The sequence below is a fragment of the Crotalus tigris genome, unplaced genomic scaffold (genome assembly GCF_016545835.1).
Source record: "Crotalus tigris isolate CLP2741 ecotype Arizona unplaced genomic scaffold, ASM1654583v1 scf7180000018468.2839379, whole genome shotgun sequence".
In the NCBI taxonomy this organism is placed as follows: domain Eukaryota; kingdom Metazoa; phylum Chordata; class Lepidosauria; order Squamata; family Viperidae; genus Crotalus; species Crotalus tigris.
In genome coordinates this window covers 959,186-977,768 of record NW_024097024.1, presented here as the reverse complement: position 1 = coordinate 977,768, position 18,583 = coordinate 959,186, and the positions used below count along the sequence as shown (strand labels likewise).

Sequence of the window (18,583 nt, the reverse complement as noted above, 5' to 3'; positions counted from 1 at the left end):
ACATTTTATCGAATGCAGGAAATAGTGCTATTTAATTTATAGAACTGCAATTTATAACCCCCCCCTCTCTCTCATTTAATATACACATAATGAATAGGGCTTCTGCAAGATAGTATGGTACTACTATTTCACAAGAATGGTAAATTACTTTGTTGCCTTTTCATTTATTTCATCAGAATGGGTAGTGTATGTCCTGCAATAATATTAATGGCTCGGAGCAGAAAAATATCTTTTAAGGTGGTATAAATAGTTTAAATAAAAGGCATTATGGGATAGTCTCAGTAACTGAAAATAAAATCCTCAGCCATGCAGGATGGAAACAGAAGGTTTAGCATAGTATAAATAAGACTGTACTTGGTCGAAATAAACATAATGTTCACTTGATTATTCTAACGTTGACCAATAAATACACTATTTGATTTTATAACAAATGTATATGAATCATGATTCAGTTTATAGGATTAAAACATAGATAACAAATATTTAAGGCTTTATACATTAATTAGCAACCCATAATTACACAAATGAGATTCTAGACTGTTCCAACTGCACTGTTTATTATTTTGACTCAGTGCATGTTTGATATATATTTCACATATGAAAGCATAAATATACTTTTCACAGGTACTCTCCAAGCAAAGAATCCAAATAGATAAAAATTGTCTAAATGAACTTGACATCCATTCACTATGAACAAAACATTGATTGTTGAGTCGAGAGCTTAATTAAAGACTAAATGCTCATGTAAACAAATTTAAAACAAATGGATAATCGGTCAGTGGTTGAGTATAACCTTACAGGCCAAAAGTTGATCTTTTGATCCCTGTCAGCTTCCAATAGGATATTAAAAGACTGATGCTGGAAACCCTAGAAAATCATTGTAAATCACTGAGCTAATTGGTCCAATGATCAAACTCAGTCTAAGCCAGCTTCTTAGATTCTAAATTTTCAACCCCAATTGTATATAGAAAGGATTTCCAACACTGCCTGCTACAAGTTAGATCACTATTTGAAACTAAATTTAGATGTAAACAACAATAACAACAACTTACGAGCTATGGAGTGAGCCAACATCATTCTGAGAAGATTCTTGCTTGACTGTTGGGGTGACTATTGCTGGATGAGGAATCCCAGTTGTATGTAAACTATGATGTGGAGGGACCATGTGTGGAGGGAACCTAGAGGAGATAAAGCTGTGTAAATCGTCAGAATAATAAGGAATGAATGGGGTCAGGTGTCTACAAACATATCATAAAAGGCACAATACAAGAATATCTATACAAGCATATGAAAGCTGGTACTATTATTCATTTTTTTTCAAAATTATGTATCGCTGGTCATTAAATTGAAGAACTCATGTAGTAAAAATCACTAGCAATTTAATTCATGAAGACACAATGAAATTACTGCACATTCACTTGAATATAAAACACTCATCTTAATTTGCAGCAAATTATGAAAAATAAAGCATTAGAGATTTAACGTTCCAGCCAGAATATCCAATCAAATTGAAGATTAAAGATGGCTGTTTTGTTATATATATATATTAACATGTAATAAAATGTTAACAGTACAATAGTAAAGCAGTATAAAAACAGATGTGCATTTTTTATATTACATTATGTATGCATGTACTTATTTTAGATATATTTTATTTTAGATGCTATATTAGTACTTATCACCCAAGAGAAAATTGGGCATTTGTTTTATAAGGAGACTCAGTGGCTATTTCTATGTAACTATATTTCAATAAACATTACAAAGATAAGCATATGTTCTGAGGTTCGCAAAATAAGAATATATGTATATTCTTTGGATATATCTTATTATAAATCACATTATTTGCTATTGGCTATCTAATATTACATGACTAGTACAATGAGACTTAAATAATGAATTAATGCAGGATAGCTTTGAATAAGTGGGAAATGGAAAAAGTGTGAAGTCATAGAACAATTTTTTTTTAAATTAAGCAACAATTTGGTGAAGTCCATAATATTAGAATATATGTTTCATACATCATTACCAAGATTATTGGAGATGATAGGTATTGTAGTCTAATAGAATCAGAGACTGCAAATAAATAGTTCATGTTTCAAGTATTTAAAAGAAATAACTGCAAGATTACAATTAGTGTCAATCATTAGGATTAATTATAAGCCTAACAAAAATCTATATCAAAAAAGCTGTAGTTGTTGTTGTTTTGTATGTGTGTGTGTGTGTGTGTGTGTGTGTATGAGAGAGAGAGAGAGAGAGAGAGAGAGAGAAAATGGATAACTATGTTAATAAATAAGCCAATTTGATACTTAGATCTCAGAGAGCTGGATCTATTAAAATCGTACCAATCAAAATAAAACTTAAGCAATATCTTTTCACCTGACAAAGCAAGATTGGCTTTTCAAATAGAAAAGGCAATGAATGAGGTAAAAGTTCATTAAATTTCATGGCTTTAAATTATAAAATCAAATTCCAGCTGTTAATAGTTATTTTTTAAAAACAGAATCAAAATACAAAACTAATACAATGTTGATGGCACTTGAAAGTATAGGAGTGGAATTCTGCATCTGTGGTTTTCCCCTATTGTGGTTGGGATGCTGGGGAATGTAAAGGCTCCTTTTGTCCTGGATCATCCTGACTTGTGTGGAAAAGAGAAATATTTCCTACACTCTTTTGTCATGGAGTATATAGCATTACAGTGCTTTTACCACTATGGTACCCTGAAGTGGCCAAAACTGATCTTCAGGGAACCATAGCACTATTCAAGGTTGACATTATTGTTATTGTTATTGTTATTCTTGGTTGCACAATCAGTCAGCAGTTTAGATTGGGTATTTTTGTCCATTTTAAATCCTTCTCAAGAACCTTGGATAGACAAATATTATTGTTTAATAGTATTAAAGATATTATCACAGGATATAAGCTATTCCAAGTAAAAATGCAATTGACTGATGGTGATTTGTCAATCCTGATGGTATTCAAGTGATGCTCTGGGTGTTTTGGAATTGCACCAAAGGTGCCTATTACTATTGATACTACCTTTGTTTTCTTTTGCACAGTCATCCTACTTCCCTTTGCACGTCTTTCTATTTTGGTTTCCTCCCCCCCCACACACACTTCTGCTATCCTATTCTGCAGTCTCCAGATATTCCAATGTCCACTTTCTAGTCTTTTTCATCTTTCTTATAAAAAAAAAGTCTCTAGCAGATGCTTGCATGTCTGATTTCTAAAATCTCAGGGCACTTTAGTTTTTTCATTTTTTTACTTTATTTATTTTGTAGTCCCAGCAATTCTTGCTAGCAGGCAAACATCACTTTGGATAGCAAGATTAGAGGCATATAAATGTATGTATGTAGGTGTAAGTATGTATGTATGTATGTATAAATAAATAAATAAATATTTCTTGCAGATATTCCACTGTACCATTGTTGCTACAGTGTTTCCCCGAAAATAAGCCCTAGCTTGATTTTTGGGGATGGGCCTAATATGCTCCCAAAATAATTCCAAGTTTTGGGGCAAGGTGCACACCTAAAAATCAAGTTAGGTTGGGGATGGAGTTGCCCCATGTGCCCTGCACCCACTTACTAGGCCTCCCATGAATTGGCACCTGCCTCTCCTTACTGGCCCACTTCTTCTGCAGCATCTCTGGCCTGCATTTCACAGTCAGAGGCCTTTCCGGGAGGCCTCTGCAGCCGAGAACTGAGCTATGGATTCAGTCTTGATAGCTGGAGGATGAAGTTGCTCCTTTGGTCACAGAAGAAGTGGGCTGGCTGGGCGGGGCTCCCGGTGTCACTGCCACGAGGTGAATGAAAAAGACATCCCCCCAAAATAAGACTGTGCCTCTTTTGGAGGCAAAAAATAAAAATAAGCCCAGGTTTTATTTTAGGGGGAACATAGTACTTTGTCGTGCCATTGTTTCTGTTTGGTATGTGTGAACTTGCAGCAACTATATTTGTTCTGCTTCTTAGCAGAGGTGGCATTTACTGTCTTCTCAATTCTGACCTTGAATATATTTTATTCTTAAGGTTTGGTCTTGTGCATCCAGGTTTAGCCTCCCTGTCTTCTTCAATTTTGCTGCTCTTAGCCATTGCTGGCTCTCAACCATTATCGTTATCTGCTTTCCCTGCTAGTTTTTTTATACCATGCCATGTACCTTTTGTACTATTCATTTTCTCTTTCTTATAGGTCAGTATAATCTTTTTAGCATACAGTATGTCTTTATGGTTCAGTGCATTTTCTTCATTGTCCTTCAGATATTCTTCCAATACCCTTTTTTCAAGGACACCTATTTCCTCGGTAATTAGAATCTGTCAATATCACTGTGTAGGTGAAGGATATGATTAATTATCAATATTTTTCTGGTCTGCCTATTCAGGGTTTTTACTTAAGTTCAAGCCCAATCTACTATTCCAGATATGTATCTAATGACTGGAGTTGCCCAGTTGTTAATTGCCTTGATGGTATTCCACCAGTGAGGTTAGACTTAAAGATTTTCTTCATTCTTCTGAGATATTTATACTAATCTTCTTCTTGACTTCAGTATGCTTGATGTTATTAATTTGAAAGATACCCAGGTATTTGTAGTGACCATCTTCATTCATAGTCTTGATGTTATTTCCATAGGACATCTGGATTACTTCAGTTTTCAGTATTTTTCCCCTGTTGATGGTAAGGGTGGTATATTTGTCCAGTCTAATCTCCATTGCAGTATTAAGAAATTTCCTCCTTCATCCCAAGTATGTATATTCAACATTAGCAACTTATCACTATCTTGTAAAACACAACCAAACACATCTTCATTCTATACCTCACTCCATTGTCTAGAAACTCATGTCTAGATCCTCTGCTACTTAACAGAGGATTGACGTTTTATAGCCATGGCCTATTTTATAGCCATGGCCTGATTTGTTCAGTATTGTACACAGATTAATCGGTGCATTGACAAATTGTAAGAGTGACAGAGAGTCTCCTCTTTTGACATTAACCTCTTTTATCTATCAGCATTGATCAGCAACTGTATCTTCCATTCTGCCATTAAACTTTGCACAAAGCTTCCAAAGTTTCTACTGACATGTTATTTCTGGGCACCTGATTATCCAGTCATATGGCAGCGAGTCAAATGCCTTCTTGTAATCAATCAAAACTAAGGTAGTTCTCAATTTATGATTGTAATTTAGCCCACAATTATAGTCAAAACTCGTGATAGTCACTAAGCAGATCATCACATGATCATATCCAATTTTACAATCTTTTTATGGCAGTTGTTAAGTGAACATTGTGCTATTAAGCTGCCCATTAAGTTAAGCACTACTGTATCTATACATTCAAGTTGGTCTTCCTTCTCTTGCAGTTTTCCAAAATGATCTTGTCTGCTGGAAACTGATCTTTTGTTCCTCTGCTGCTTGTGCAATTTCCTTTCTCCTTAGATGGAAAGAGCTTGTTTTCAACTGGATGCTGTTGGACTGCATCAGCCCATCTCACTATTTAGCAATTTGAAAATTGTTGGTAAGCAGCTAATTGGTCTGCAATTGCCTGGTGCTGCCCCTTTTGCTGCATCTTTCATTATCAAGTAAATTTTACCATATGTCAACCAATCTTCAATTTCACTTCCTGTCGGTATGTTGTTAAACAGCTTGGTAATGAAATATACATTTCATCTTCACTGAGTGCTGAACAATTCTTGATTTTCCTTGCCCTTTTCTCCATCACTTCTATTATTATTACAAGTTTTTTCATTTCAACTTTGATTTGCAAAATTATTTCATATTTTTTTCCAATTAGTTTTCCATAATCCTAGCATCACCCAATATAGCAACATCAATGAACTAGACCTTCTTCTTTTCAAAATCAGTTATATCAGTCATGTTATAAACAAGAGGCCTATCTGTTTGGATCTTAAAGTCCTAGAAGATCTTAGCTTGTTTTTCAAAATGTTCTCAACTTGCTTTTCTACTTAGAAAATCTGCAAATTTTCATCTGTCAATTGCAAGAGGCAATATTACTTGTATCTGCAGATATATTATGCTAATACAGCATCCCAGTTTCTTGGGAAGCTTTATGTGCATGGAAACCAAACCAACTAAATAACTGGCAGTTGTGATTTCACACTGTTGTCAACAGATAACATTTGGACCACTACTTGAACACTAAAATTGCCATTAGTTAATTACAAATTTACTTTCAACAGCTCATATTTCTATGCAAATACGCTTAATACCATCAAACAACTTCATTTACCTACACAGATCCTTGGGAAGGACTTTAGGGGGATAAAAATGCCAAATCCAATCTAAACATCTAGTTGACTATGTAACCAACAACAACAACAATAATTTTTGGAAAAGCTTACATCCTGCAACATTACTTTTAATACCATCAAACAGCATCATCTCCCTATTCCAGGAACGACTCAATAGGTGGACAAATATGCCAAATCCAGTTTGAACATCTGATTGACCATTCAAAAAACATCACAATAAATTTGGCCTTGTCAACATTAGGACATAATTATTAATTATTTTTATTACTTGTCATTGCTATGATCTCACTTTTAGTAATATTAAAGAAAACAAATTTTGGCTACCAAACAGCCAAAACTGTTAATAAAATCTGACATTTGCTTTATCAGCATGATGTGAAGCTTTATGGAAAATCAGAAATAGAAATATTGACAAATATGGTAAAAAAATTTAGTACAGAATTTGCAAAGGAATTGGAACTAGAGAAACATGTTCATGTAAGATTAAAGTCGATAAAATCATGTACAGTAAGGGAATTTAAATGCCAAATGGCTAAATCATCAGGAGCTCTCAGGATGAAGCCTATAAATAACTGATGTAATTGGATAACATCAAGCATGGACAAGTTTAAAATGTAATTTTTAGAAAATATATTCAAAGAGTTAGAAAATTGTTAAAAAAACAAAATTGAGTGGTGGAAACACCATCAAAGCCATCAATATCTGGGCCATACCTGTAATTAGATACACTTGCCAGAATTATTAACTGGACAAAATCTGAATTGGATCGTTTGAATCAAAAAGACAACGCTAATTTACTGAACGTCAATACTTAGTAAATGTGCAGGAAACAAAACATGAATACCAAAATGATATAATAAAAATAAGAATGAATGTTGGCAAAAAAAAGTATTACATTGTCAATTTCTATAAAAGATTGAGAGAGACATTGATAAAGATTAAACCTAACAGTGGCTTACAAACAGACCATTTAAAAAAGAAAAAGAAAAGAAATCAAAGTCTTTGTTTTGGCTGCTCAAGAGCAAGATATTCAAACTAATGCAATCAAAGTCAAATGATTCAAAATGCAGATTGTGCAAAAAAAAGCAGAAGAATGTAGATCATATATTCAACTTATGCAGGAAGATTGCATACACTGGTTATAAACAGTGACATAAAGCAATAACTTAAATAATTCACTGCAGTACCAGTAAAAATCACATGCCACTAATAACAATGATGGGAAATATAATTTTAATAGTAGAAAATGAACAGAACATACATACATACACACACACACACATGGAACACCACTTGAGCACCATTGTGACAATGGTGACAATGTAAATGAAAAAGTTGTAAAAGACAGCTTTACTTGGAACAGGTTACATCACGTAACAATATTTTTAACACCATAAAACAAGAAAATCTGCCTATCCCAGGTGCTTGGGAAGAGCTCAAAAGGTGGATAAAATTGCCAAACCCACTCTAAATATCTGGCTGAATGTGCAACCCACCACAATAATTTATGGGAAAAAAACCTCACTGTACTACTGAAGAGAGCAAAAATTATCTCCATCTCTGAAAATGGAAAATCCATTTTCAACAGGTAAAACTCTTGTGGAAAATGATGAAAAACACCTAAGACCTTATTTCAAAGTGCATGCATATACCTCATCACCTAGTGAGTCATTTCTTCAGAAAGGATTCACATTCTTTGACATATATAAAAAGAAATGGCATAGGAAGAAGAGATTGAAAGAGGACAGACAGAAAATTAAAAGAAAAAGCTTTCAATTCCAGATTAAAGACTATTTTGGATCATGGTTGACTAAGGCAAATTGGGTGTAGTTTTACTGATACCTTGTAAAACTATTTGCTTGTTTTTTTCAATTGCATTCCATCAACAATATGGATAAGCAGTAGATTCTCTTGAGCTGAATGTCAAAACCTAAGGGACGCACAATGAAAAAACATGGTACCAAACCTAGTCTATTTTCATGTAGGTTATATTATCTTAAATAGTTCTTAACTTTTAAAAAAGCTGGTAGACAAAAGGATAAGCAGTTAGACAGAGGTGTTAACGTTAAAAGCAAGTTTGGACAGTCATATTATGGCAAAGTGGGTGAACAAGGAAGAAAATAAAAGGTGATGAAGACACATCAGACATATCTTAAAATAAGGTGATAACAAAAAGTAGCTATTTAATTTACTTCTGTCTGATTTTTGATAAGAGTGGGAAGAACTATCTATGCTACTGCTAAAAACAGATAATGTTGCAATTACATTTTGCGGTGTAAGGAAAAAAAATTATCATTATCTATGTAGAAATACACCCTTCTCCAACCTGGAATTTTCCAGAATTGTTCCCCGGAATATGGCCTTTGGGAATTTTGGAACTGAGCTTTCAGCACACAAAAAATGGTCCTGTATTAAACTATATACTTTAAACTCTGACTGTAATAATATATTAAATTCTTTATCTTAGTGTCATTAGAACAGAATTTTTTCCCATGTGAATGAAAGGGAAAAATTCACACAATTCTCTACCTATAGCTTCTTTCCTAATTCACTCTGGGAAAAATATAGGCATAACCTTGTGATAAAATATCTTGAAACTTAACCTTGGAAAAATAATATACTTAAAGCTCTGAAAAAGTCTAAAATTAGCAAAATTGGGAAAAACAGTAAAGATCATTGATAAAGCAAAGAAGGGTGAGGTGAAGGAAGAGAAGGCTTTCCAATGTTCTGAAAAACAATGGTGATTCCCGACTTCAAAACGAAAATCTGTTTGATTTTTAAAAGTTTCAGAAGATTTCTGAGTTTAATGTTATTCCCGAATGATGGTTTTACTTTGAACTAAAAAAAATGAGTTGAGCTTGAAAGATGTATGTATATGCATAAAAATGTCAGGAAAGGAAGCTACACTTTACTTTCTTATTTTCGTTGAAATGAGAGGACACAGTGTCAAAAGTATTAAATATTAACCAATATGATTACAGGTAGTCCCCAACCTATGAACCACAATCGAGCCCAACATTTTAGTTGCTAAATGAAACATTTGTTAAATGAGTTAGGCCCATTTTATGACCTTTCTTGCCACACTTGTTAGTTGAATCACTGAAGTTTTTAACTTAGTTAAATGGTTGTTAAGTGAATCTGGCTTTCCTATTAACTTTGCTTGTCAGGAGGTTGCAAAAGGGGATCACTTGACGCCAGGACATTGCAACCGTCATAAATATGATCACATGACCACATGGATCCTGCATGTGTGAAAAACAGGCGTTAAGTCACTTTTTTCAGTGCCGTTGTAATTTTGAACAGTCACTAAACAAACTGTTGTAAGTCAAGGGCTACATGTTTTCGTTATAATATGGCAATATAATAAAAGCCACATTAATCGTTAAAGCCATATTTTTCAAAACTATGACCCAGTCACACAAAAGGCACATTAATCATGCTATTTATGTGACTGGACCCTGGTCTGGAAAAATTCCCATGTTAAAACAAAAGTGCCAAAAGTTATTTATTAAAAATCTTCTCTGTATATCTGATGCATGTGATGCTATGTACATATTGCTTTTGATTTTTGCTTTATATCTCTTTGAGTTCTTCTTAGTATATAAGAAATGCTATTCTATACATTATATAAGAACATAAGACAGAGTGAGATCTTATGGCTTTGACTCTCTTTTGGCAGATCAGCATCTATCCGAATTGCAATAAACACTGTAAAAAATTCTAAGTAGCTCATTATATACCCTTTCTGCTTTTATGGCTCCAAGCCAGAATATAATGATGAGCTGTAACTTGTTAAGGACAACTAATTTTTTGTTCCTGGCTGTCTCAGGGGCTTATCTCGCTTATTCACTCTCACTTTATTTCACTGTTGACATGTTTCTGTTAACTGGATGTCATCTGCCTGCCTTGATTGTATGCACAAGCAGTGGGATGCATTTTTCCATGCAACTATTCTGCTTTGAGTTGCATTAGGTTTGTCATTATCCTCTCATTTTCCCCTTGCACTTGTAACATTTCATCTATTCCTGCCTCATTTTATTTTATTTTATTTTATTGAACCATGGTGCACCCACATTATGCTTTATACATGATCTTGCTCCCTTTGAAGCCGGCAGATTTCAGAGCCAGCCCTCATCAGGAGAAGTGCCTACGACCAATTTAGCAGGCTGTGGGCCCCGAGCTTCAACATCTCAATCTAAAGGGGGTCACGGAGTGGCACAAGCGAGTGTCAGCAAGTGCTGTTTAATTGCCAATCTAGGCTTCTCCGTGGTGTTTAAAGTATAATGACCCATCACTTAATTCTGAGAAGTCCTGGCCCTGCTGCTGAATAGAATGAATATCAAAGGATGTGCCAGAGTAGGGCAAGGAGCATACAATTCTTATAACTGTTGTAAGTATAATAGACTTGTACTTCTGTCATCCCCCTATCACAATAATGTATTTAGTTTGCTGTATACCCTTTCTAACTAGCTCTTTTTCATAAAGGCGTAGCTGAGGAATATATTGTCCCCCTTTCTCTTACATTCCCCTCTCTTGTGAAAAACTAAACAAAATAATAGAACAACATCACTGATAACAATTAAACTGAAATCGATGACATCTTTTCACACCCTGCTTTCTTTTACACATGTACAAAATTAATAGCAAAATAACAACAGAGAATGGAATTTTAATAATGTGTTTGCAGATAGAATTTATTTATTTGGCTTATTTCATTGGCCAAGAAACTTCCTTTCTACGTCTTCAAATCCCTGCTATCTTTAAGACACTTCCCCTTCTGCTGTCTAGCCTTCAGAGACATTTGGTTGAATGTAGATCCTTGCTATGTAATACATGCTAATTCAATTATGAGCCATCAGCAAAATGGATTAGCTAATTCAGCCCATCAGGAAAGTCTAAACCTCCACCGATTTAATTAACTGGACTGAAAATCAGATGAACAGAGAATAAAACTATCATTAGGAGCAATTAGTGATTACTTAAACATAGTCCTACCAAGCAGTTTGTAAATAAACTAGCATATCTTGGAAAATTAGGTGGAATTAATTGGAGTTTGGGGAAAAGAAAATAAATATGTATCTCTTAATCATTAGAGGATCAGGTGGGTCTCTTTATCTGAAGTAAACATATTTGGGAACAAGGAGATATTTTAACACCCCTCTACCAACAATAAGTGGATTGCTTCTGTTCTTCACAAGAAACTCATGTTAGAAGGAAGACACCATTGGGAAAACAAAATGTGTAAGAGCATAAGCTCTTGGCTTCTTAATATCCTAAGTTTAGTAAACTGCTTTCCTCCAATTAGCTATCAGTTAAAACAAATTAACTTCTAAACACCGCATTTCATTATATATTATAGGGGATTTTTTAAATGGAAAACAATGGAGGAAAGCTTTTATATTAATTGGGGACATCAGTATATAATTAAGGCATATGATTTAGCAAAGCTTTGTCACTCAGAATGAAGTAGCAGTTGAAGTAGCAGTTGACCCATATCTTAGACCCAAGTATTTTGAACTCACCTTGACATGGAAGCATTGACTGTTAAAGCAGTGGGATAGGGATGTCGGAATCCTCCGGTTGTGATTGGATAGACTGGCTGACCTTGCCTAGAAAGATAGGGAAAGAAATGAATAAAAAAAATAACAATTATAGGTTTTTTTGTTTTTTAAAAAAAGAAATAAAGTTCTCTGCCCAGTTAAGTTTTATTCTCATTTGATTGGAACAAAAATCTTGGGGATTGTACAGCAACAGATCAAAGGAAAGAAATTCAGAACAATTTGAATGCCATAAATCTGATACGAATGGCTAATTAAATTTTATAACCTCTGCTTATGTCAATAGAGACCCTCTCCCCAAGCTGAAACTAGGTGTTTTGTTGTAATAATTAAAGGCGAAGTCTTGCTTGCTTTAATGGAGCCATCACACTAATTGAGGGCTACACATCCAAAGGAAAACAATAATGAATGTAAATTTATACCAAAATAAAGTACAGTGAATCAAAGGACTTCAGTTGCGCTTTGGGCCTCTTTTGGTATTTAGATCTCGGTGAGAAAACATTAAATTAACAGAGCTTAATTTGTAGCCTTTTGTCAGATTAACAAGTGTTGACAAGAGTTACCAGGGGAGAGTCCCCAAGAAGTATTGTGGGTAACCAATAGACAATCATACCTCATTACAATAATTAAAAAATACAGCAAGATACCAAACCACATTCTTATGAAAGCTTCATAGATTTTTCTGACTGAGGTTTATTTGTCTATGTTATTTTTTTTATCTGCATTTCAAATATTTGAACTAAATGTAAAATATTTTGTCTGGTATCTATTGTTATAGTTGTTGGTACTAGTAATAGCCTACATACATCCAATTTGTTTTGGTATGGAGTGGATCCTATGTTTGTCAAACGTAAATTGGTTAAAAAAAAGCATAAAGGGATAAGTGGAATAATCATATTTTTAAAATATTTGATATTGAGGATTTGGCCATGACTGTTGTAGAAGTACAATAATGTGGTTTATGTAAATAGAATAGGAAGTAAAACTGTTAAACATTAATATATTTCTTTTTTTCTGCAGAAATGATTCATGAAGATATATACTATAGAGCATGCATGTCAAACTCGCGACGTCACGTGACGTCACGCGACGTATTGGAGCTTTTTTGCCATTGCCGGCAATGGGGTGGACACGGCTCCGGTATGATGAAACCAGCCCGCGGGCCAGCAGTTTGACATCCCTGCTATAGAGGTAGCAAATGAAAGAACACATTGTAAAATCTTGCTACTGTATAGAAATGCATTGCCTTTTTCATTTATTAACTTTTGCTGGCATAAAAATAATTAATTTTCGTCAGTCTCTGAACCATACATTTCATCTATAAAATAAAAATAACTTGTATAATGTTAGGAAGGCTTTCACAATATATAATAATAAATAACTTTATAGAGGTGTGCACGGTGAAAGCCATTTGTTCCAGTTGTGCAAAGCATCTGACAACCTTCTACTTAGTGAAAATAAAACACATTAATAATAATTTTATGCAACAATTTGCATAATTTGCACTATTAATATGCAAAGGAATGTGTAACGTAGATCTGCAATATAGGTTTGCCATGTAGATTTTATTAGACATAAAAGATAATTTAAAGATAAAAATTAGAAAATTCAAAAATCAGGAAAATAATGAGCAAAGCCAAGCATGCTAAAATGTTGAAATATTATAGTGTCTAAAATGTCTGGTGCATTTCACCAGATAATTATGTGAAGATTTGAAATTATTGAGCATGCTGTAGTAAGTAAATTGGAACAAGTATGTGCTAAGAATTACTTGCTACTGAGACAATTAGTCTAAATGTGTTAAACAATTTACATGCCAAATACATTTATGTTTCAATTTTTTAAAATGTTTGATGTCTCCCTTTTTTGTTTTGTTTTCTGCTAAGTAAGACATTGAAAAATTCTGCCTGAATAATTCAAGTGTGATCCTCATGTCTTGAGTCATGTATAGTTGTTATTATACAGTTGTTATGAACAACAGTATAGTTGTTATTACATAGCTTTAAAAAGGCAGTACACTTTGATTAAAATTTGAATCCTTGCTTAATTTTCATGTTATTTACACATTTTAAAAACAATTTGTTTTCTTCATCAATATTTCCCCTATCCAGCACATAGCTCTCTCTTAATATTTGAAACATGTTTCATAAAAACAAAAAATATTCTAAAATAATTTATCTTTAGAGATAAAATATAAATGTGACGTTTTATAAACAAGTATTAAAAATCATAAAAATAACCATTAAAATTAGCAGACTGCTAACATTAAACTATCCTGGAATTTTTCTTTCTAATACTTTGTACTAACATTTGAAATAATCATTTCATGGATCATCAGAAATCAAAACCAATTAAAAGCTGCACACAATTCTTATTCAATATTTTATGACCCATCATTTAAACTTTATTGATCAAATTATTAATTTCTCAATGTTATAAATTGGCAGCTGGCAAACATGTTTATTTTAAAATGCACATTTCAGACAAACGAAATAACAATGATAAACATCCCCTTTTATGTATATATTTACAAATGCACATACATTAAAAAATGAAAAATAACAAAAAAATAAAAAATGGAACTCCTTACTGTGGTACTAACCATCCTAGCGGATGGGGAATTTGCCCTACAGTGCCCGGTGATAGCGGATAATAAGGAGATATATCTGGAGGATGTGGAGGCCGTGGAATTCCTAGGAAAGACAAAAGGGAAGCATCATAAAATTGGGTTATGGCAGAGCATAAAAAGAGAAAAATGAATGAGGTAGCACACAATGTGAGGTAGAACACAATCTTAATTTCTATGCTGTGAGTACTACCCTTTCCCATATTCAAGGCAAGGCCTACTGACTGGCCTTCTTTACCAGAACAACCTATTTAGTACAGTACTAGGACATTTGATCTGTCTTCTTTTCCACATTCAAGGACCATACAGGTCTTTGTTGTGCAAACCTTACAAGGATAAAGTTCCTACTCTACCTCCATTTTGTGCTATCAGGTGTGTTGCTTTTATCCATACTTTTAATAACGGAAGAGTTATTTTTCTAAAATAAGATCATCTTATGATGTGATGCCGGCCTTCGACTCAATATCTAGGAACACCCTATGGGAGAAATTAGAAGGCACTACTATCGATAAACGCCTCCTTTTCCTCATACTAAAATTGTATGCCAATTCCACCTTGAAAGTGAGGTGTAATCCCCAAGGGACTTTAACTGGCTTAGCAAGGGTACAAAAAGGGGTACAGCAGGATTGTCTTCCTCCCTTTTTAACTTCTATATCAATCCCTTGATCAATCTCTTACAGAACCCTGATCTGCATCCGCCCAAACTAGCACATCGCAAAATCCCGATTCTTCTGTATGATGATGACGCGGTCGTTATTTTGCAAACTCCTGTAGGACTGAAGAGAGCAATTAGGGCAACACTTGGCTACTGCAGACAGAACAAGTTGGTCCTTAACTTTGATAAATCAAAAATTTTAGTTTTTGCTAAAAGACCCAGCCAATACTCCTGGAAAATAGAAGGACATAGTTTGGAACAGGTTAGAATATTTAGATACCTTGGGGTTAGAATATTTAGATACCATTCGCAAGGGACATGGAAGGCACACCTGGATCATACATTGCAAGCAGCCAATAGATCCCTAAATGCAATCAAACATTACTTTTACACAGGTGGAGGTCAATTAGTACCTGCTGCCTTAAAACTTTTTGAGGCCAAAACATTGGTGCAAATTCTATATAGGGCACAAACAGGAATCCTTGCAAAGAAAAACTTGCTGGAAACCATACAATCCAAATTCCTGCGAGCTACCTTAGCTGCACCCAAAGGAACCCCAAATGCCCAATTAGAATTGAGACAGGCATGCCCCAAATCCAGATAAGAGCCTGGAAGATGATCATTCACTGGCTTAAAATGCATTTCTTTCCAGAGGGATTGTCCCCGTTACTGCTGACTGACAACTTTCCTTCCCCCTGGAAGCAGGCAATAGATCATAAACTGGGCTCTTATGGGCTCTCTTTGATATTCTTAATGTCCCTAGGCTTTGATCAAGCAAAGCAAGTAATATTCAATAGAATAAAGGACATGGAGTTCCAAGAAGAACTAAATAGGTTGCCTTGCCACAGTAGGGATAGAATCAAACAGTATGTATGGGAATCGGCAAGATATCTGAATGATCTGACCTTCCCAAAACAAAGAATAGCTTTCTTCAGAGCCAGATTTAACATTCTTCCCTCAGCACTCCTACAGGGCAGGTATAAGAGAAACCAATAGCAGAACAGGTATGTATATGTGGTAAAGGAGAAGCCGAAGACATCTCACATGTTTTATTGTACTGTGAGTTATACCGAGTTTATAGGACAGTATATATTCTCCCATTAGAGAGATTGCCAGGGAGGGCAGACAATTTTTATGTAGGCTTTCTCCTCCAGGACTCAAACCCTTCTATCACGCATGCAGTGGCAAAATACTGTGTTGCAGCAATGTCCACAAGAAAAAAATTGGTTACAGATCTATAGCCGTCAACTTGTGCCAATTTTTTGGAGATATCTCTAATAATGTTTGGAACATTATATTTACTCACACACTAATCGGCTATCCACTCACGTAAACTAGGGAGTGACCCTAACATTTTGAGAACATGTATTTTCTTAACAGGGATGTTATTATTTACTATTAATGTTAGTACTATATTATTATTATTATTATTATTATTATTAATAATAATAATAATAATAATATATTGTAAAAAGTGATGGCTATTGCTGGTCTAAATAAAGTTATTTGTAATTGATGTGATGCTCTTTTTTTCCTATTTTCTCGCTAATATTTCTTTCTCATGTTGCATAGATAAATTTGTTCCAGTTTTTGTTTGTTTTAAAAATTTACAACATTGATGACAAGAGGGTGATCCAATTTTCAACTATCTTCCAGGAGGTGGGATAGTGTCATCAGTTAACTGATGCTTATTAATACTTCCTTTCAATTACTTGAGTACTTTTCCTGTATACTATAAAACAAAGCTTTAAAATGTTTTAAACAAATTGAAGTTTACTACAATATTAATTAAGGAATTACTTGATATATTTATAATCCTTGCCCATACATTTGGTTGGGCAGCATGAGTACAAATAATGAGTTGGTAGCAAAGAGGAATGCAACCAGGGTTGTAGTACAGTCTTCCACTGTGCCCGAAAGGATGGTATATTTTCCCAATTGTTTCTGTCCCTTCTACTAAAACTGACAGGGTAGACATAATTCAAATCTTGTCCGTCAAACAGCGCGATCTTGGGGGCGGGAGGATGGCAAGAAGCAGGCCTCCTTTGTCAAAGCACCTATCTTTTGGAACAGGCCGTTCAGATTCTCTTGCACTCAACCCTGCTGGCATTTCCTAAGAATTTGAAGATATCGATGTTTCCTTAGGCATGGGATTTGGAGGTTTGGTTATATCATCAATATGACTTTTTTTTTTAGTACAGCTATTGTATGGACTAGGTTAGATTGCCTTCAGTAACCATGATGTTATCACTGTGTTATTCAATTTATGCTTATAATGTTTCTTTTGAACATCAATCTTCAACTTGCTATCAGAGTTACAACTGCAAGATGAGCATCTATAAAACGTGTCTAAATTCAGTAGCTCTGCCATTGGCATAACTTGATAGAAAGCCAAAAGAGAGAGCATTTAGAGTTTGACCCTAAAGTTGTTCTGTTTCTCTACAAATCAAGTAATAAAAATAAACACAAACAAGCAGTTTGGGGGATGATGTTTAACCCTGAATGCATATATTCATTTTATATGATTTTTACCATTATATTCAAGTAACTGAGACCTTAAAACAACCTCTAGAACTTAGACTTAAACTTATGAAATTGATGTAATTCACTAAAATCAGAAATAGCTGTAGGATTTCTGGTTAATCTGTATTAAGCCACATTAGAATAAAAGTCAAGGGAGAAAGTTAAATTTTATACAGTTTTTACATGCAATAAAACCAGCCATTCATTTAATTGGAAATTTATTTTTCCTCTATGTAAACTTCAGGAAGTATGCAGATAAGAGATGTCAAACAGAAGTAAACTCCCTTTATGCCTATCTCAGCATAATCTGGATCAGAATCCCATTTGAAAGGGAAAAAGAAACAGATATATTTGTTAAGGATAGGGATATTATATAGTTTGGCCTTTATATTGTGAGAGTTGGGTACACTATAAATAATGCTGTTTTTTGCTAGATTTGGATGGATTGGGTAGATGCAGCTTCATTTCTAATAACTTGCATGCTGCATCAAATCCAGTTTTATCATTAAATTATATGCAACAGAGAACAGCTACTAATCCTGTTTTTTAATGATTAAATATATTTGAACTTATTATTTACCATATACTTTTTTAAAGCACATGATTAACTTGCAATAAAAAAATCCCCACCTCCTAGTTTTGTGTTGCTGACTGAAATTGTTTATTTAAAATTGTCCAAAATATGTAACTGCTCATAATGATATTTCCGAAACTTGTATTCTTCAAAAGTGTTATGATCGCAACTCTTTGGCCATAGACGTAGGCTAGGAAATTTCAACATGTCTACAGAGGGTAGATTGAAGAAAGATAGGTTATAAATGTATATCCTATAATGCTAACTTTCTCAGGAGAGTAATGGTTAATATTTTAAAGTAGCTTAATGCTTTTCAATGCAGAAAAAGCAAGATTCAGAAGAGAAAACATTAAAATGAAGAGACACAATATTCAGAGCTCTAAAACTTTGT

General features: G+C 34.1%; 1 protein-coding gene across 30 annotated transcripts in view; it reads right to left on the bottom strand.

Moving 5' to 3' along the window:
- Nucleotides 1-18,583, bottom strand: part of TCF7L2 (transcription factor 7 like 2) — a 218,237-nt gene that overhangs the window by 17,716 nt on the left and 181,938 nt on the right. For 18 of the 30 annotated variants that reach the window (XM_039352687.1, XM_039352686.1, XM_039352691.1 and 15 more), the window contains 3 exons: nt 14,405-14,507; nt 11,779-11,865; nt 1,053-1,193 (listed from right to left, as the gene is read on the bottom strand). In XM_039352687.1, coding sequence (XP_039208621.1) covers nt 1,053-1,193; nt 11,779-11,865; nt 14,405-14,507 — 331 coding nt within the window. The remainder of the gene's footprint in view (nt 1-1,052; nt 1,194-11,778; nt 11,866-14,404; nt 14,508-18,583) is intronic. The other 12 variants (XM_039352698.1, XM_039352673.1, XM_039352692.1 and 9 more) reach the window with 3 other exon arrangements.